The 16,650-nt window shown below is 27.2% G+C and overlaps 1 protein-coding gene and 1 long non-coding RNA gene across 7 annotated transcripts in view; one reads left to right on the forward strand and one right to left on the reverse strand.

The window, feature by feature from the left end:
• LOC122521493 overlaps nucleotides 1-1,421 on the reverse strand; it is a 2,514-nt gene extending 1,093 nt beyond the window's left edge. Inside the window, exon 1 of the long non-coding RNA XR_006304782.1 lies at nucleotides 1,337-1,421. This is a non-coding gene — a long non-coding RNA (uncharacterized LOC122521493). The remainder of the gene's footprint in view (nucleotides 1-1,336) is intronic.
• On the forward strand, nucleotides 1,396-16,650 carry LOC122521492 (proton-coupled amino acid transporter-like protein CG1139). 6 transcript variants are annotated; one of them, XM_043642292.1, is made up of 11 exons: nucleotides 1,412-1,500; nucleotides 3,346-3,606; nucleotides 6,668-6,752; nucleotides 10,015-10,112; nucleotides 10,205-10,324; nucleotides 10,763-11,035; nucleotides 13,252-13,336; nucleotides 13,643-13,915; nucleotides 14,962-15,140; nucleotides 15,257-15,426; nucleotides 15,971-16,650. In XM_043642292.1, exons 4-11 carry the CDS (start codon nucleotides 10,051-10,053, stop codon nucleotides 16,234-16,236), a joined length of 1,428 nt encoding a protein of 475 aa, XP_043498227.1. In that variant the 5' UTR covers nucleotides 1,412-1,500; nucleotides 3,346-3,606; nucleotides 6,668-6,752; nucleotides 10,015-10,050; the 3' UTR covers nucleotides 16,237-16,650. The 6 variants fall into 6 exon arrangements, with proteins under 6 accessions (XP_043498230.1, XP_043498227.1, XP_043498232.1 ...); XM_043642295.1 differs by lacking the exon at nucleotides 3,346-3,606 and having other exon boundaries at nucleotides 1,396-1,500; XM_043642297.1 differs by lacking the exon at nucleotides 6,668-6,752.

The following is a 16,650-nucleotide window of genomic DNA, read 5'->3' on the forward strand; positions in this document are numbered from 1 at the left end:
CACATACACACACTCTTTTTCATTCATTCTCTCTAATACGATGTATGTATATCGAAATCGAGCGATTGTTGATTCGATCGTTTACGTTGTACGTAATTATTATTGTTTTTTTTATTTATTTATATATATATATATACACATACAGTATTTAATTAATGAATTTTTAACATGTTTGTCACGCTGTGATATCGACAGAGAAAGAAATAATTCAATGAGATACATATATATATATATATATATACATATATATATATATGTATATGTATATGTATATATATATATATATATTAAAAAAAAAAAATAAATACTTGTATCTTACGATTCGTAAGAATCGGACTGATTTTTAAAATTGAGTAATTATTGTAATTCGATGTGTATAACGCGTAAAATGGTAGCGACGTTGAAGAATAATGTCTAGTATTTCTAAATTTAAAAAAAAAATTTCGTTTGTGTGCTTTGTAAATAATTAAATGATTACAATGAAGAATACGCTTAATCAGCATATCAATTTTAGAAATATTAGAAAAGATTTTGTTTTTATAATCCTTGAAAAATTTAATTGGATTGAAGCTACTATCATAATGAAAAATATTATATTATCAATAATAAGATATAATTATTTAATTAATAATGTTTAGGATAAATATGATTAAAAAGAAATAAACAAATGATTTCGGAAAACAAAAACGAAATAATAAAAATTAAAAAAAAAAAAAAAAACTTAACTTTTTCTCTCATCACTTCTATTTATACGATAAATATATTATATTTCCAAATACTTTTGGTAAGTATTATTATTTCGTAAGATAAATTGTTCAGTATAAAAAAAAATTAATTATCTATTTGAAAAATATTGATAAAAGAGAATAAATAGTTAAGTATGAAAGAAGTAATAAATCATTATTTATAATGATTATATATAGGGTAGTATACAGATATTTTATTATAGATATTGATTATTTATTTAAAAAATATCGATAATAATGTTAAAAAGATATTTAACCAATGAGTAGCAAATCTTTTGAAAATCTAAGGATCTCGATTGGGTTAATTTTTTAAATATTCGCGCCAACAATAAACGCGTATAAATTAGTTCGTATAATGTACAACAGATGGCGCCGGTTATTGGCTACGGACGTATGGATCGCATAAGAGGGGTGGTCCACCCCTTGTATGAGTTCCGAGGGATAGAGAGGACCGATTACGAAAGAAACAAGTGTTAAACATACTATCCAAGAAAGGAGTAATTTATAAAAATAATCTGTTTTTTTTGGTCTATATCACAAACGTGTATCTTAATTAACGAGAAATTTCAATCTCGTGTTATTTAAAATACCTCGAAAGCACGTGGAAGAGCCGCTCTTCGTTCACCCTCCTCTCCGTCCCTTTTGTGAAAAAGTGCAACCACTACCTTCTTCTTCTTCTTCTTCTTCTTCTTTTTCTACATATTATTCATATTATTTATATTTCCTACGTCAGAGCTACGTGATTGTTCTAAACGTAAGTTGCTAATATTTAGCATAAAAATAAAATCACAAACTGTTTCATATTTTATTTCAATCACCTTATTTATATATATATGTCAGATAATTATAGATTAGAGAGAAAAGAATTGCAAAAAAAAAAAATAAAACAAATTCAGTTTATCGTTTTATCTTGCAATTTAAATAATTGTGATATAAACAAAAATTGAAGAAAAAAAGAAAATCAATATTTTGGTTTAATCATTAATCAAAGTGTCATAATTACTTGGGACATTAGATATATCGCGAAAGATTGATAGATGAAAATGATAATAATAATAATAATCGAGTTACGATCGATCTTTATGCACCCTTAGCTCTTTGTATAATAGTAAAGGAAAAAAAGAAAGAAAGAAAGAAAGAAAGAGAGAGAGAGAGAGAGAGAAAGAGAAAGAGAGAGAGACTTGATGGCACCAGCGATGTTTTAGAATCACGAGAATCTACCTAAAGCACGCTATACACGTATACATATGCACATGTATCTATATATACACGCACTATACTAATACCTCATCGATGTATCTTCCCTCTCTTTGATACGATATCGTTCAAGGTCTCAATATAATTTCATTGAGATTATTTCTGTCTATCGAACGAAAACTTTTTCGTTTTTATTATATTATATATATATATGTATAAAACGTATCAATATTTATTAATTTCTTATATCATTGGAAAATGGCTAATAATAAGATTTAAATCCTAATTCCGAAATTGTTAGGAATTCACCTAACCGATAAAACGAGCCAACCCTTTCTCTTCCCTTTTTTTTCACGTCAAAATCAATAGGTGAGTTCCCTTTCGAACCCGTTATCCGTGAACACTCATACGCCACCCATACGCACCATTTCAACCCTTTTATTATGGCATTGAAAATTCTTCTTCATGAGTTGAATCATAATGCATGGATTACAATGTATGTGTATCTTTGAATCTAACTGTGTACGTGTTTATGGGTGCGTGTAATTTAATTCGTTAACTTTGCGAGGGTGGATATATATATATAAATATTTCGAAGAATATTATTTTTCTCTTTTTTTTATTTGAATATGTTGTAAAGAATAAAAAAATATTTAATACGTAAAATACTCTGATTTTTGTATTTTATATTTTGTATAATAAACGATCGGTTTAATATTTTAAAAAGATAGTCATTAGATAAGTAGATGGGATATTGGTCCAATAAATGGATTTTGTTTTACATAATAAACTAAATAGAAACTTTATATAACATAAAATTTTCGATACTGCTATCATGGTTATTCCTAAACTTAGTTTTTTAATTAAAAAACAAATAGACGCACAGTGTTACTCTCGGGATTGCGTATATAATAAATTAAACATTGACCATTTATGTAAAAGTATTAATCAATAATATTTCCGTATATCTTTTAACTTAATGTTATTTAATTACAATATAATTGTTATAACAATTCAATATAATATATCTTTGACAATATTCAATTATAAATATGATTAAAAATACTAACCCAAAAAAGAAAAACAAAAAGAAAAAAACAATTAATAAACGAAAATCTAATTCTTCGTGATATTTCTGATCACGTTTATAAACGTCTGCATAATTCAAAACGTTACGTATTAGAACGTCAATTAACTCTAATACGTTATTACGTTACTATTTTCGTTTATCATTCTCGCAAACAAAAAAAAATAAGAAAAAGTCGCATAATCGTCTCGCAAATTCGTCTGTTTGAGAGTTAACGTCTATGGGTGTTAAACAATAAGTATGTGTTTAAGAAAAAAAAAAAAAAAGGAAAGAAAAAAACGAAAAAATTCTGTCCGATATATATATCTCTTGTAGATTTAACGGAAGGCGTTGGAAGAGGAGTTACTGACTGACTGAGTTTAGTTTAAAATCACGTGATGCGCTATACAAGCCGAGAGTACCTCGTAGGAAATTAAAGTGTACGTGGTTTAGTTGTGGGACAGTTGCTAGACATCCTCTGTCGTCGACGCATTAACGTTAGGAAGTTGCCTCTTAAAGATCGACCAAGTTATAATAAAACGTTTATATCCGACAAGTTATAACAAATTTATTATATCTGCGGATGTGTTCCATTTGGTAAGTTCAATTCAAAGAGAAGAAGAAGAAGAAGAAGAAAAACAAAAAATAAAAAAAGATATAGGGAAACAACGCAAAGAAAATAATAATTCGATCTATCGAACTACACCACCCCATCACCCTCCCCGCCCAACCACCATCACCATCGCCCCCCAGCCCCTAATTAAATAACTGAGAAAAAATTCGTTAGCAAAAAGCAACATCCGAGTGAGCGTGTTGAATGAATAATAACCGGAATGATAAAAAAAAGAAATAAAATTCTATTCCTTGAGGAAAAGAAAGGAATATAAATTAATTAGTTTTTCTTTTCTTTTTTCTCGAGATAACTATAATTACATATATATAGAATAATAAAAAGATATAGATAAGCGAAAAGATGACACTTTATTTGTTCTTTTTTTTCTTTTTTATTTTGTTTGTTAAAATCTAAATTGTAAGAGATTTATATCGATATGTTATTTAACTGTATAAATGAGAATTATTAGTTCCATTTGGAAGAACACGTCTTTGGAAAAGAGGAAGAAGAAGGAGAAGAAGATGAAAAAGAAGAAGAAATATATATAAAGAATAATATAATACCATTCGTATAGATAGATATATTACATAGTTGTACATGTTATAACGAATCGTCAATATAAACGCAATACCAATTGAATCGAATAAACGGTTGAACAATTGCATAACGGTTCTCTATTCTATCGATCTTAATACTACTGCTTACTTCATAGCACTGAATGCAAAATAGGGGTCATTTAATTAACGTTTGACCAAACTATAATATATATATATAAATGGATGCATTATTCTGCTTTCACGAGAAAATCATGAAGCAAAATGTTACAAGGAGGAATATATTCGTGTTACGTTAATCAGAATGAATTTTTATTTATGACTATATCTATCATAGATATCAAGATCAGTTAATTATAATCTATTTGTCATCGATCTATCCGTGTGGGAGTGTATGTGTTGTGTAAAATTAATCTCTCTTAGCTATAATTAAAAAGATCAACAGATCTTTATTCTTAATCAACATCGATCATTATTAATCCTTCTTCTTCTTCTTCTTCTTCTTCTTCATTTTCTTTTTCTAATAAAATGTTGTGAAAATTTACACGAACGAGTTATATAGTTATTAAAACAAACGAGCATGTCACGAAAGATTAGGTGCATAGGAAAAATTTTGCTCAATCGTATATTAACCGGTCTTTCTCGTAGATAAAATTAAAAACGACGTAAATCAATATTTGGACACATTTTTCCTTTTTTTTTTTTTTTACAAAATTACGATTATCAAAATATCGCGAGTGATAATTCATTATATTTAAAATCAACATTTTCTATAATAATTATACGAGATTTCGTACGGCAATCGATTATTTAATAATTGAAAATAAATCATTGTAGATATAGTATAACAAATATAATAAATCATTGTAATAATACATTACAATATTATATTTTCATTTGTATTTTCGTTAAAAATTGATTCGAAAACGAACGGTTCGTATATCGTATGATTTATTTAATTAGACAATTTAAAACACATTCCAAATTCGTCGAGGGATAAATATGTTTACGCAGAGATCAACTAAATTCTTAGAAGATTTCGAATGAGATCGCAGAGACGATGCGTCGTTTCGATAAGCCAAGACAGTTTCAAGCAAAGATTGCCAAGTGTTACGCGACTTGAGGGAGTAAATGAAAGAAAGAGAGAGAGAGAGAGAGAGAGAGATAGAAATGAAAACAAACTATTAAAAACAAAAAAGATTGAAAGAGGAGTAGGAGAAGAAAGAGGAGGAGGAGGAGGAGGAGGAGGAGGAGAAAGAGGGGGAGGTATTTAAGTTGGCTAGCAGAAAACTGTGAAGGTGGATTGAACAGTCTAAATCCCAAAATGTGTGTGTTAGTATAAATAATATAGCGTCATTTAAAATAGTACATGTCAGCAGGTAGCATAAGCCTTGAACCGACTAAAATTAGTGGAGGTGTAAATATATTCCAGTGACATTGTTCCTACACAGTTGCGGACGAGCAGTTGACTGGTTCCCCTAATGGTCTCTCTCAGGAAGTCAAAATTAGGAGATCGATTACAATAAAGCTGCCTGTCCGTATCTCTCAGTACCGAGACCATCGTACGATATTATTGTGCTAAAAAATATTGACCAGTAAATTGATACTAAATTAAATATAACCTAAACGATTATAAAAGATATAAAAATATGAAATATGAAATATATCAAATTTTCAATACTACATAGATATGTGAATATTATTTTGTTCTTGAATTATTTGTTATTAGGATAATAGGTATACGATTGTGTGATAAAAATGATTAATAGTTTTTCGAAAGAATTATGAAACTATGATTTTTTGTTATTGTTCGATAGAATTACGATTAGAAATATCAAATTTTAAATACTTTTTCGTAGATGGAGATATAAATATTATATATTTTGTTTTTCAATTATTTATTATTAGATAATAGGTATACGATTGTGAGATAATAATGATTAATAGTTTTTAGAAAGAATTATGAAACTATGATCTTTTTTATTGTTCAATAGAATGACGATTAGAAATATCCAATTGTCAACATTTTTTTTCGTAGGATATAGATATGAATATTTATTTTGTTCTTGAATTATTTATTATTAGATAATATTTTGTGAGATATTATTTAGATTGTAAGATAAAAATGATAAATAGTTTTTAGAAAGAAGTTAAAAAAAAGATGAATCAATGAAAGTATGATCTTTGTTATCGTTAAACAAGATTTATTCGATTAATTGTGAATATATATACACAATTGATGAAAATGCGTTGATTGTTTTAAAAGATTGTTTGATTCAGCTCGTCCGTCATCATACTTCATCGTCCAATTCATTTGTCCAAGTACACTTTGCATATTGCTTCTTCCATTGTCCTGCCTATGGTTATCTCATTATTACGTAATCTTGTATAATAGGTAACTAACAGGTATTTTTGTTTATCTCATTAAAATTCATATGATAAATAATGTTTAATTAATCTTAATTGTGTGTCGTGTTTTTAAATTAAATAGGAGGCATTTACTACAACAATCAAGAAAAACCAATACGTTTTTGCGTCAACGGTTGCCGAAGGAAACATTATTCCCAATCTAATTGGTAAGTTTCCATATAATAGAACATATTATACACGGTGTCCTGTAATTATTGGTACAACCGACCAAGGGATGATTCTATAAATACAAAAAATAAATCGAAAATTATATAATAACATTTAGTATAGTACAAAGAAATTGAATTTGCAATCTCGGAAATGAAAAATCTTCTTCGTTAATCATATTGACAATATTTATAAATATATATTTAACAAGCATAAAAATGATCATTGTAATAGACGAAAAAATCAGCGAGCTGAAACTTTATCGAATGCAACGCTTACTCGACTAATTTTCGAACTTATTTTTTCTTGGAAAAAAAAAAAAAAAACAAGATTTATATGAACAAATTGTATTTTACATTTTCCCTTTAGTTATTCAAGTAAAAACTTCTATTCATTTGAATCACAAAAGTTAAAATACCTTTCGTATATTATTTTAGATAGTATCTAAACACTATAATAATAATATTTATTCAATTTATTTATAATCATTAGAAAAGTCATTATTTTTTAATTTCCAAATTATCTTAACTAATTCTGATGGTATTGAAAATTCGTGTGTCAAAGGAAAAAATGGTAAAATTTCTTGTTGAAAGCTAAAATAAAAAAGAATAAAAGAAAAAAAATATGGTAAAATGGTAATATACGAGGAGCAATATTCGAGGAAGAACTTTAAACGATATCGATATCAGCCTATGTACAAAAATGAAGTACGCATGTAGATACATAGGTATATATATATATATACATACATGAATCGATCTCGTTGGTTCACGATTAATCCAACATATGGGGTAGATTCTTGATCTATATCGGAGTGGGGAGAATTGACGTTGAATATATGCGTGCACTCTGCATCGCGATGTTATTGATAAGAACTTAAAAGTCTTTTAAGATTCCGTTTGACTGAACTTGGCTGACTTCATGTCCTTGCTTGCTATCTAAGCTAGTTAAGAAGTAGTTAAAGCGAAATCGTAGTCCGGAAATGTTCACTGATTGTGAAGCGGAATTGTTACAATGTATGTATCTTATACTTATCATGTTTGCAATTATTAACAAAATTGGTATTCAAAATTTTCTAACATTTTTATCGAATCATTTTCTGATAGAATTGTGAATAAAATAATATATTACTATTATGAAAAGTTATATGGAAATTGTAATATTAGATTTGGTTATAAATAATCTTGGAAATTTGTAATATAATGTGTTATTTTTATTCGTTGTTGTTGTTGTTGTTAGTATTTCAAGTATTAAAAAGTGTTTCTATAATACGCGATACTTAATAGTGTCATTTATATAGATATCAAATATTAAGAATTTATTTTTAAATGGAAACGTGTTAATATATAAAAATACATTTTTTTTTATGATTAGATATATAATTCTTATGGTCAATCGTGTAAACAAAAAAAAAATACAGTTTAAAAGAGAGTCAAAAGATTATTATTAGAATCATAAATAAAAAATACAACAAATTATTATTTCATTTTAATCGAATTTTTTTTTTTCGAAATTTTTCAATAAAATGCAATAAAAGTTTTCTTTAGTGCATGAGTTTCAAATGTTTTATTATTGTACATATATATACGTTTGAGAAACTGGAGAGATGTTGAATGAAAATAAAAAATGGAAAAATAGAAGCGCGTTTCTAGTACATTAATATCGAGAAACGGCGATTGCGATGTTATCGTGGTTTTAACGTCCCACGATACTCGACTTAACATAAATGACACTTGCATGCGATACACGATATTAGACGAGACCGATGAACGCATATGTAAAATGATGAATTGAATTGATCTCCGTTTCGATTAGATGTAATGATTTCCTTATTTTCGAATTGTTACGAATTACTTGAACAAATACGAATATTATTTACTGTTATAAAAACGTCCTTATTAATTAATTGTTTAGTATTTTATTTTTAATTAATTGCAAGTTTTTTTCTTTTTTTTAATAAATAATTAACATATATATTTTTTTTATATGTTTTATATTATCATTTGGTCGATATTTTATCATTATTATATGTTTTATTCTTTTTTGTATTTATTTATATTATGTATTTATTTTTTTTCTTATATGTTTTATATTATTATTTTTATAATTAATTGATATTATTTTTTATAATAAATAATCGACAAATGTTTTATCATTGTATGTATATATAGAAATATTTTACGTATATGCATTTTACAGTAATCGTAATAAGGATTGCATCAGAATATAATACTGATCATTGAATCATGTACGAGGGTGGGTTGAAAAGTTTTAAGCCTCAACAAGAAAAACTTTTCTCTTTTTTTTTTTCTTTCAAAGAAATATTTGAAATAGGAGAATATTAGATTACGATTAATAGATAGATAGCTTATTAATATTAAATTAATATTAATTTTTTTAAGAGATTTTTTAAGAGATAAAGCTTATTAATATTAATTTTTTATAGAAAATAATTAAATCGAAATAAGGCACGTTATAACCTTCAGTCAACCACGCTTGACCTAAATGCAATAATTAAGAGCAATCAGTTGTTAAAAAAATGTGTTAAAGCTGTATACGTAGATACGTCTACGAACAGATTCGCAAAGTTAAATTGACGTTTTCATCGAACCCGTATTGCTCTACATCCGCCAATTGATTAAAACCCTAACGTTAGTAAGTATTAATAAATATGGGTCGTATCTTCTTGGTATTCAAAGATACGAAGATAACATGAAAGACAATATTTCTTAAAATTCGATAAAAAAAAGAAAATAAGTATAGCATATATAAAAAAGGAAAATCAACTGTTTAATTAATATCAGATAAAAAATTAAAATAAAATAATACAAAAACACAACAACAACAACAAGAAGAATACAAAAATAGATTTGATTTATATCGCTCGTTCAAAACACGTTACGCATTTCGTTTAAAACTATTAAATGACGTATAGTCTTGTTAGATTAACCCTTTGTTAAAGAGTTATTAAATAATCCCGATGAGTTTATGGCTATCCTTCGAACTACTATACTAAAATTAAACATAATATAATATCGCGTAGTTCAAGGAACACATTTGTTATTCATTTTTTTTTCTTCCATTTTTTTTTCTCTCTCTCTCTCTTTTTATTCTCAATGAATCGTTGCAAACAATTGCATTCGGAGATTCAAGGACGAATATGATTTATTAGATTTTTCTTCTTCTTCTTCTTCTTCTTCTTATTATTATTATTATTATTAATGCTTTTTCTTCTTCTTCTTTTTGTTTTTCCTTTTACAGTGACACTAAGGTTCGAGTAAATAAATTTCTACTGCCATGGAGAAAGCAAAGGGGGAGACAATAAATATGCAACTTATCGACTCTCAAAGTCCATACAAGTATAATTTCTATTATTCAGAGAAGCAAGTTGTTAAAACAAAAATAAATTTCCATGAGTCATCTAAGAAACGTTGATTTATTTTAATTTCAGAGTTAACAACGAGTTAGCAAGTAGTGGTCTAAGTACACCGGATGCTCCTATGTCACCGACGACACATTCCGAGGAATCCTATGACCCTCATAAACATCGTAATGTACCTAATCCAACCTCGTAAGTGTTCAAAAATATAAATTCAAAATAACACTTTTATTCTCTATTGTCTCAATCTTATCGGTTTAAAAAATTTCTTTTCTTATTTCTATATTACATTTATTATAATTTTCATTATAAAAATATTCATATATAATAATCATATTATTATTATTATTATTATTATTTTCATATTAATCAATAATAAAATTTGATAATATTTAATTACAAATTAAAACAATATTGTCTACATGTTGAATTATTATCAAATTATTTACAAAAATATATATTATATTTCTTATTATTATGATTTTATTTCACTGCTTTTCTAATATAAATTAATTACAATTTATTAAGTATAAAAAAAAGAGATTAAAAATCTAATTGAACAATTTACTTAAAAGATATTTATATATATAAATTTGTTTTATAATTCATCTTTTTGTTCTTTTTTTCTAGAAATGCCGAAACATTGATACACTTGTTAAAAGGCAGTTTGGGTACCGGTATTCTTGCGATGCCAAACGCATTTTGTAATAGTGGCCTTGTGACAGGTGTAATAGCAACCGTCATTATCGGAGCTTTATGTACATACTGCTTACACGTACTTGTCAGGGCGCAATACAAATTATGTAAACGGTTAAGAGTTCCTATACTCAGTTATCCAATGAGTATGAAGTGTGCTCTCGAGCAAGGTCCTCGATGTGTTAAATGGTTCTCGCCGTATGCACCGTAAGTACATAAACAAAAAATCCTCCTCCTTCCTCCTCAAAAAAAAAACAAACAACACATTTTTTAACAAATTTCTATTACCATTTCATTCCTTTCATTTTATTTTGTCTTCGTTCTATTTTCATTTTATTTTTCTCTTTTGTTTCTCTTTTTTTTTTCTTCAGTCAATCGCACTGCTTTTGCACTCCCTCACTTTTTACGGAGTAATTAAAAATTTGAAAAGGAAAAAAAAAATTATATAAACAAAAAAATCAAAATATCAAATTAACTTAACATTCGGATAGGACGTTTTGTTATTTGTATTTTCGTGTTACAAATTTAGTATAATATGAATCTTTTCTTAATGGCTACTACTGGCTGGGTAGAATAAATAATAGAAAAGAAATAAAAAGAAAAAGAAAAAAAGAAAATCGTGGTTGGATTTCGTTTACGAATACGTGAGATTGCACACATCGATACGCGTATTTATATACATGTGTATTGTGTATGCGTATAGGTTTTTTAAGTACCACGATATAGGGCCGATACTGATGTTACGTTCCGATATTAAAATGGCTGAGTGGTCTTTCGAGAGAGAGAGAAGTGGACGGTTTAATTTAAAATTTTTATTTTTCCCAACTTGAGATACCTTCGAAGTCCTATATGTTCTGTTTTTTATTAATATTTTTGAGAACATATCGATTGAATTGTTTTGAAGCAAAGAAAAAAAAGAAACAATATAAATAATACAATTTTGAGGTTACAATGGATGATGCATACTATCAAGTAGTTACGCCCTCACACGTCTGACGAATAAGTAGTAACGTTTTTGTTTTATCAGACAATGTATTATATTGGAATCAAAAATGTCTTATTTAAAAGAAAATGATATAGAAATTTTTAAAGACAAATCACAAGGTAACATCATAAATCAATTGTTATCGTGATTTTTATAATGTTTGTCTAATTTTTGTCCTTGTCAAATTTAATATTACAAGCTTACAAAAAATTGTTTAAAGACTACAAAAATAAGCGTACAAAATTTGGATAAAAGTTGAAGTCGCAAACAAAAAGTCACAAGTTGACACGTGACATCGATTTTTAAATAAATTCTACTCGGTTTTAGGGATACATCAGGATCCTATGCAAGTAGTAAAACCAAATACTTAGCCGTTTCTAAAAAAAAACGAAGATAAAAGTTTTACATGCATTTCCATATGACACTTCGTTTCATGTTAAATGGAGAAATAAATTTTTTATAGTTTATCTAAAAAAAAAAAATAAGTATTATATGAAACATATACATGAATGGGTTAAAAAGTTTTAAGCCTAACATGGTATGAAAAATAATAAAGTTCCAAATTTTGCACGGCTCAAAACTTTTCAACCCGCCTATTTTTTCGCACAATATCTTCTCGAATTAAACTGTAGACAAAATTACTTTTGCCATCTGAAACAAACTGGCATATGAAAATACACGCGAAACTTATCCCCTTGTTTTTTTTTTTTTTTGAAACATTAAGCAGTGGGTCTTACTGTTTGCACAGTATATGGGCCCCTATTACTGTGTAGAATTAAAAAAAAAAAATATCGTTGTCCTGTCAACTTAGTTCTCCCCTTGTCAGACATTTTATTGGTCAATCCAATACATCCCAGCAAGTGTACAAAGTACCGCAGTAGTTAATGCCGTTTTCAAAGTGTAATGGTCAGACACTTTAGTTGGTCATATTTGCATAAGAATACCGTAATATTTTTATATGTGTAATATAAATTACATATAGAAGCAATTTTTATAATATAAAAATGTTTATAATATTCACGAGCCTGCACAGAAAATAATACTAACGATCAAGCCGATTAAATAATCATAAGTATCATCGCAGAAATTAGAAAAAAGCTGATCACATAATTAATACACGAATAACAGCATGCTGCCTATTCAGTAGCATTATTATTATTATTATTATTATTATTATTATTATTATTATTGTTGTTGTTTTTGTTTTTGTTATTATTGTTGTTATTGTTGTTGATGTTACGATGAAAAAAAAGAACGCATCGATAACAGAGTGCAGCATAAGATTTTAATTGCAAAACGTAATAATCCTGACGATCATAACATAATATAAATAATAGTATACTTTTTTAATTGCTTTTAAATTTGTTTATTAAATAAAAAAAAAAAATATACACAAAAAGGTAAAAAGATAATACGAAGAATGTGATATTATTTTCAGAGGACTAGTAGATGGGTTTATGATAGCATATCAATTGGGAATTTGCTGTGTTTACATAGTATTTGTAGCCAAAAATATAAAGCAGGTAAATCAATATAGAATGTTATTAGAAGAAGATTAAATTAAGGTGCTCTAATTTACTTTTTTCGAAACAAATGCAAATGAAACAAAGCAGTTTATGAATGAATAAGCAAAAAAAAAAATAATACAAAACAATATTTCTATTTCTCTTTCTTTTTTTTTATATTTATTTGTATATGCATATATATATATATATATGTATGCAATATATATTCATTATCTAATTTATAAATTTTGAACAAATAATAAATGTGTGCTGACGACCAATGATCATAAATTTATTAATGATGAATCCTTTTGATGAATACAGGTGGCAGACCAGTACTGGGAACCATTGGATATACAAATTCATATGTTCATTTTGTTGCTTCCGCTGATATTGATAAACTACATTAGAAATCTGAAACTACTGGCACCATTTTCTACGTTAGCTAATATTATAACTTTCATCGGACTGGGAATGATAATAGTTTACATGTTCGAAGATGTGCCATCGATTAGCGATAGACAAATGTTTGGTACTGTGAGAAATTTTGCTCTATATTTTGGAACGACGTTATTCGCTTTGGAAGCAGTCGGTGTGGTGAGTTTCACGTAATTTTTTTTGTTCTCACCGTGATTATAGTAATAGTTATCAGTGTCTTTGAACCAAATCATTGATATTTTATTTCACGAGAATTTGAATATTTTTTCCTTGAATGAAACGATGTTGTATAGGAAAAGTTAGCTGAATGATATATAAACGGTTCGATATTTTTGTTAATGTTTTAAAAATATTTCCTACAAATGGGATCGGTATTTTTAATAAAATATTAATGATCGATATTATACAAATAATCAGACAAATTATTAGTATTTTAATCGAAATAGATGTTGCAAAAATACTGTTACTTATACAAAATTATTATTTTTATTAAAACAAATATTCATTTATACTGACTTATTTGTTTAACAAGATATTGTAGACAAATGAATAGGATAAAAATTGTTTTATCGGTTATCTACGATCATTGAAACGTGAGATAACCACCGGTTATAGAAGACATCAGAAATAGTCGACACTTGATGGACGATTCAATGACACAGGCTCATAAATTATTAAATGCTCGCTTACAACGGGTGTCTTATTTTTCCTCTATTCAAGTACACATTATTGCAATAATAAAAATTTGATAATTGAAATAATTTGAATTCAATAATCTATCTATATTAACTATCCAATAATTCTTTTATTTAAATTGAAAACCATGTCAATGTGCCAATATTCAAATGAAACGTTCGATATGAATTCACTTGTAACAGAGATGTAACATTTTTTTGTTGCAATGAACAACATCGTGATAATCAAACTTGTCAATAATAATTGATAATTAATTAGAATATAAAATATGATTAATATGATCATTTGGAATCAATGATGATTCGACAATTTTTCTATTCCAATGGAAATTTGTTAAATATTTATATATACCAAATATGACACCCTGTATATATATTTGCGAGTTCGAGAGTGCAGCATTAAAGGAGACAGCAACAATGTATCGTATCAATGCGTGTTATTACTTTAATAACGTACCATGATTACTCGAAGAAATGCCAGTGGTTCTCAAACAAAATGATTTATTACAGATAATCGCATTGGAAAATAATATGAAAACACCGCAATATTTTGGAGGATATTGTGGTGTTCTTAACATTGGTATGACTGTGATCGTTACTCTTTACATTCTTATGGGTTTCTTTGGTTATTTAAAATATGGATCGAGTGCTGGTGGAAGTGTTACATTTAATTTACCTGAAGATCAAGTGTAAGTTATATTTCAAATAAAATATAAAATAATACAATTAAATATCACTTTACAGATTAAAAAAAAAAAAAGAAAAATAATAAAAAAAAACAAATATTTTCTTTCTCCCAACGTAGGATGGCACAATCTATCAAGATCATGTTCGCGATAGCAATTTTTATAACGTACGCGTTACAAGGATACGTACCTGTTGATATTATCTGGAACACTTATCTTAATCAACGTATACAAAATCGCAAAATATTGTGGGAATATGTTTGCAGAACTCTCGTTACATTAGCTACGTGTAAGTATTATTAATAAATCAAATGAATATATTAAACATTATTCTGAATTATTAAATATAATAATTAACAAATTAAACGTATGCGATAAAAAAACGTTAATCATTAGATTCTTTTTTAAATTTTGAAAAAAGGGAAGAAAAATTTTTGCAAAATTGAATGCTTGTCATCGATTATTCGTGGTATCGTTTAACAAATTAATCTTATAATGTGTACACCTTCGTAACGAATCATTAAATGCACACAGGATCAATTAAACTTCTAACAATATTTGGCACTTATGAACTTTTAGAAAAAAAAAAAGGTAGAGATACTTTTAATAGTAAATTGATTAAAATTTAAGCTAATGCAATTAGATTTGTAAAAACAAAAACTTTAGCCCTCGGAAAACGTGTTTAAAAGTTTTTATCGATTTGTCTAAGTACGAAGAATAAATTTTGAGGAACAAAATTAATCCCTAATTCATACTGGGGAAATTAAAAATATTTAAAAAAAAAAAATAATTAAATAAATTTAATTAACCAACAATTGTTTATTATTTTGCAGTTACGTTGGCGATCACAGTACCAAGATTGGGCCTTTTCATATCTCTATTCGGAGCATTGTGTTTATCCGCCCTTGGAATAGCATTTCCAGCCATAATTGAAATATGTGCTCTCTGGCCAAACGAATTAGGCCCATACAAGATATTTTTAATAAAGGATCTCGCTTTGATATTGTTCGGTTTGATAGGTCTAGTTGTTGGAACTTATGTCAGTATAGTTGACATTATACTTTCGTTCAGTCCTGATGCTGGACCACAAAATGATTAAAATTAGTCCTTTGAAATTTGCTGGAAAAAAAACGTGTATATATACATATATATACAAAAAAAATTTAAAGAAAAAAAAAACAAAAGGAAAGACAGGAAAAAAAAAACCAAAACGATGAAAAACGTAGGCACGCAGTGTTAAGCTTTTTTTTCTTTTTTTTTCTTTTTTTTTTTTTTCAATAATTTAGATGAAAAAAAAACTCACGTGCCCGTAGGTGTTATTTTAAGGAGGAAAAAGAAACAAAGGAAAAAAAAAGAAATATATATATATAAAAAAATACCGTACCTTATTATAAATAATTATGACCAGAGAGAGAGAGAGAGAAAGAGAGAGAGAGAGATATTAAAAATCTCGGAGCATTCAGGAAATGCTTCATTGTATCACCGCCATTAGTTTACTTAGACTGTTATAAAA

Source organism: Polistes fuscatus, unplaced genomic scaffold (assembly GCF_010416935.1).
Source record: "Polistes fuscatus isolate 324 unplaced genomic scaffold, CU_Pfus_HIC Scaffold4, whole genome shotgun sequence".
In the NCBI taxonomy this organism is placed as follows: Eukaryota; Metazoa; Arthropoda; class Insecta; order Hymenoptera; family Vespidae; genus Polistes; species Polistes fuscatus.

What these genes read in the sequence shown, in the direction of transcription:
- LOC122521492 (XM_043642295.1), top strand. Translation starts at nt 10,051, where the DNA reads ATGGAGAAAGCAAAGGGGGAGACAATAAATATGCAACTTATCGACTCT. An exon ending in TGGTTCTCGCCGTATGCACC is followed by an intron (nt 11,036 to 13,251) that starts GTAAGTACATAA and finishes TATTATTTTCAG; the next exon opens with AGGACTAGTAGATGGGTTTA. An exon ending in TCTCGTTACATTAGCTACGT is followed by an intron (nt 15,427 to 15,970) that starts GTAAGTATTATT and finishes ATTATTTTGCAG; the next exon opens with TTACGTTGGCGATCACAGTA.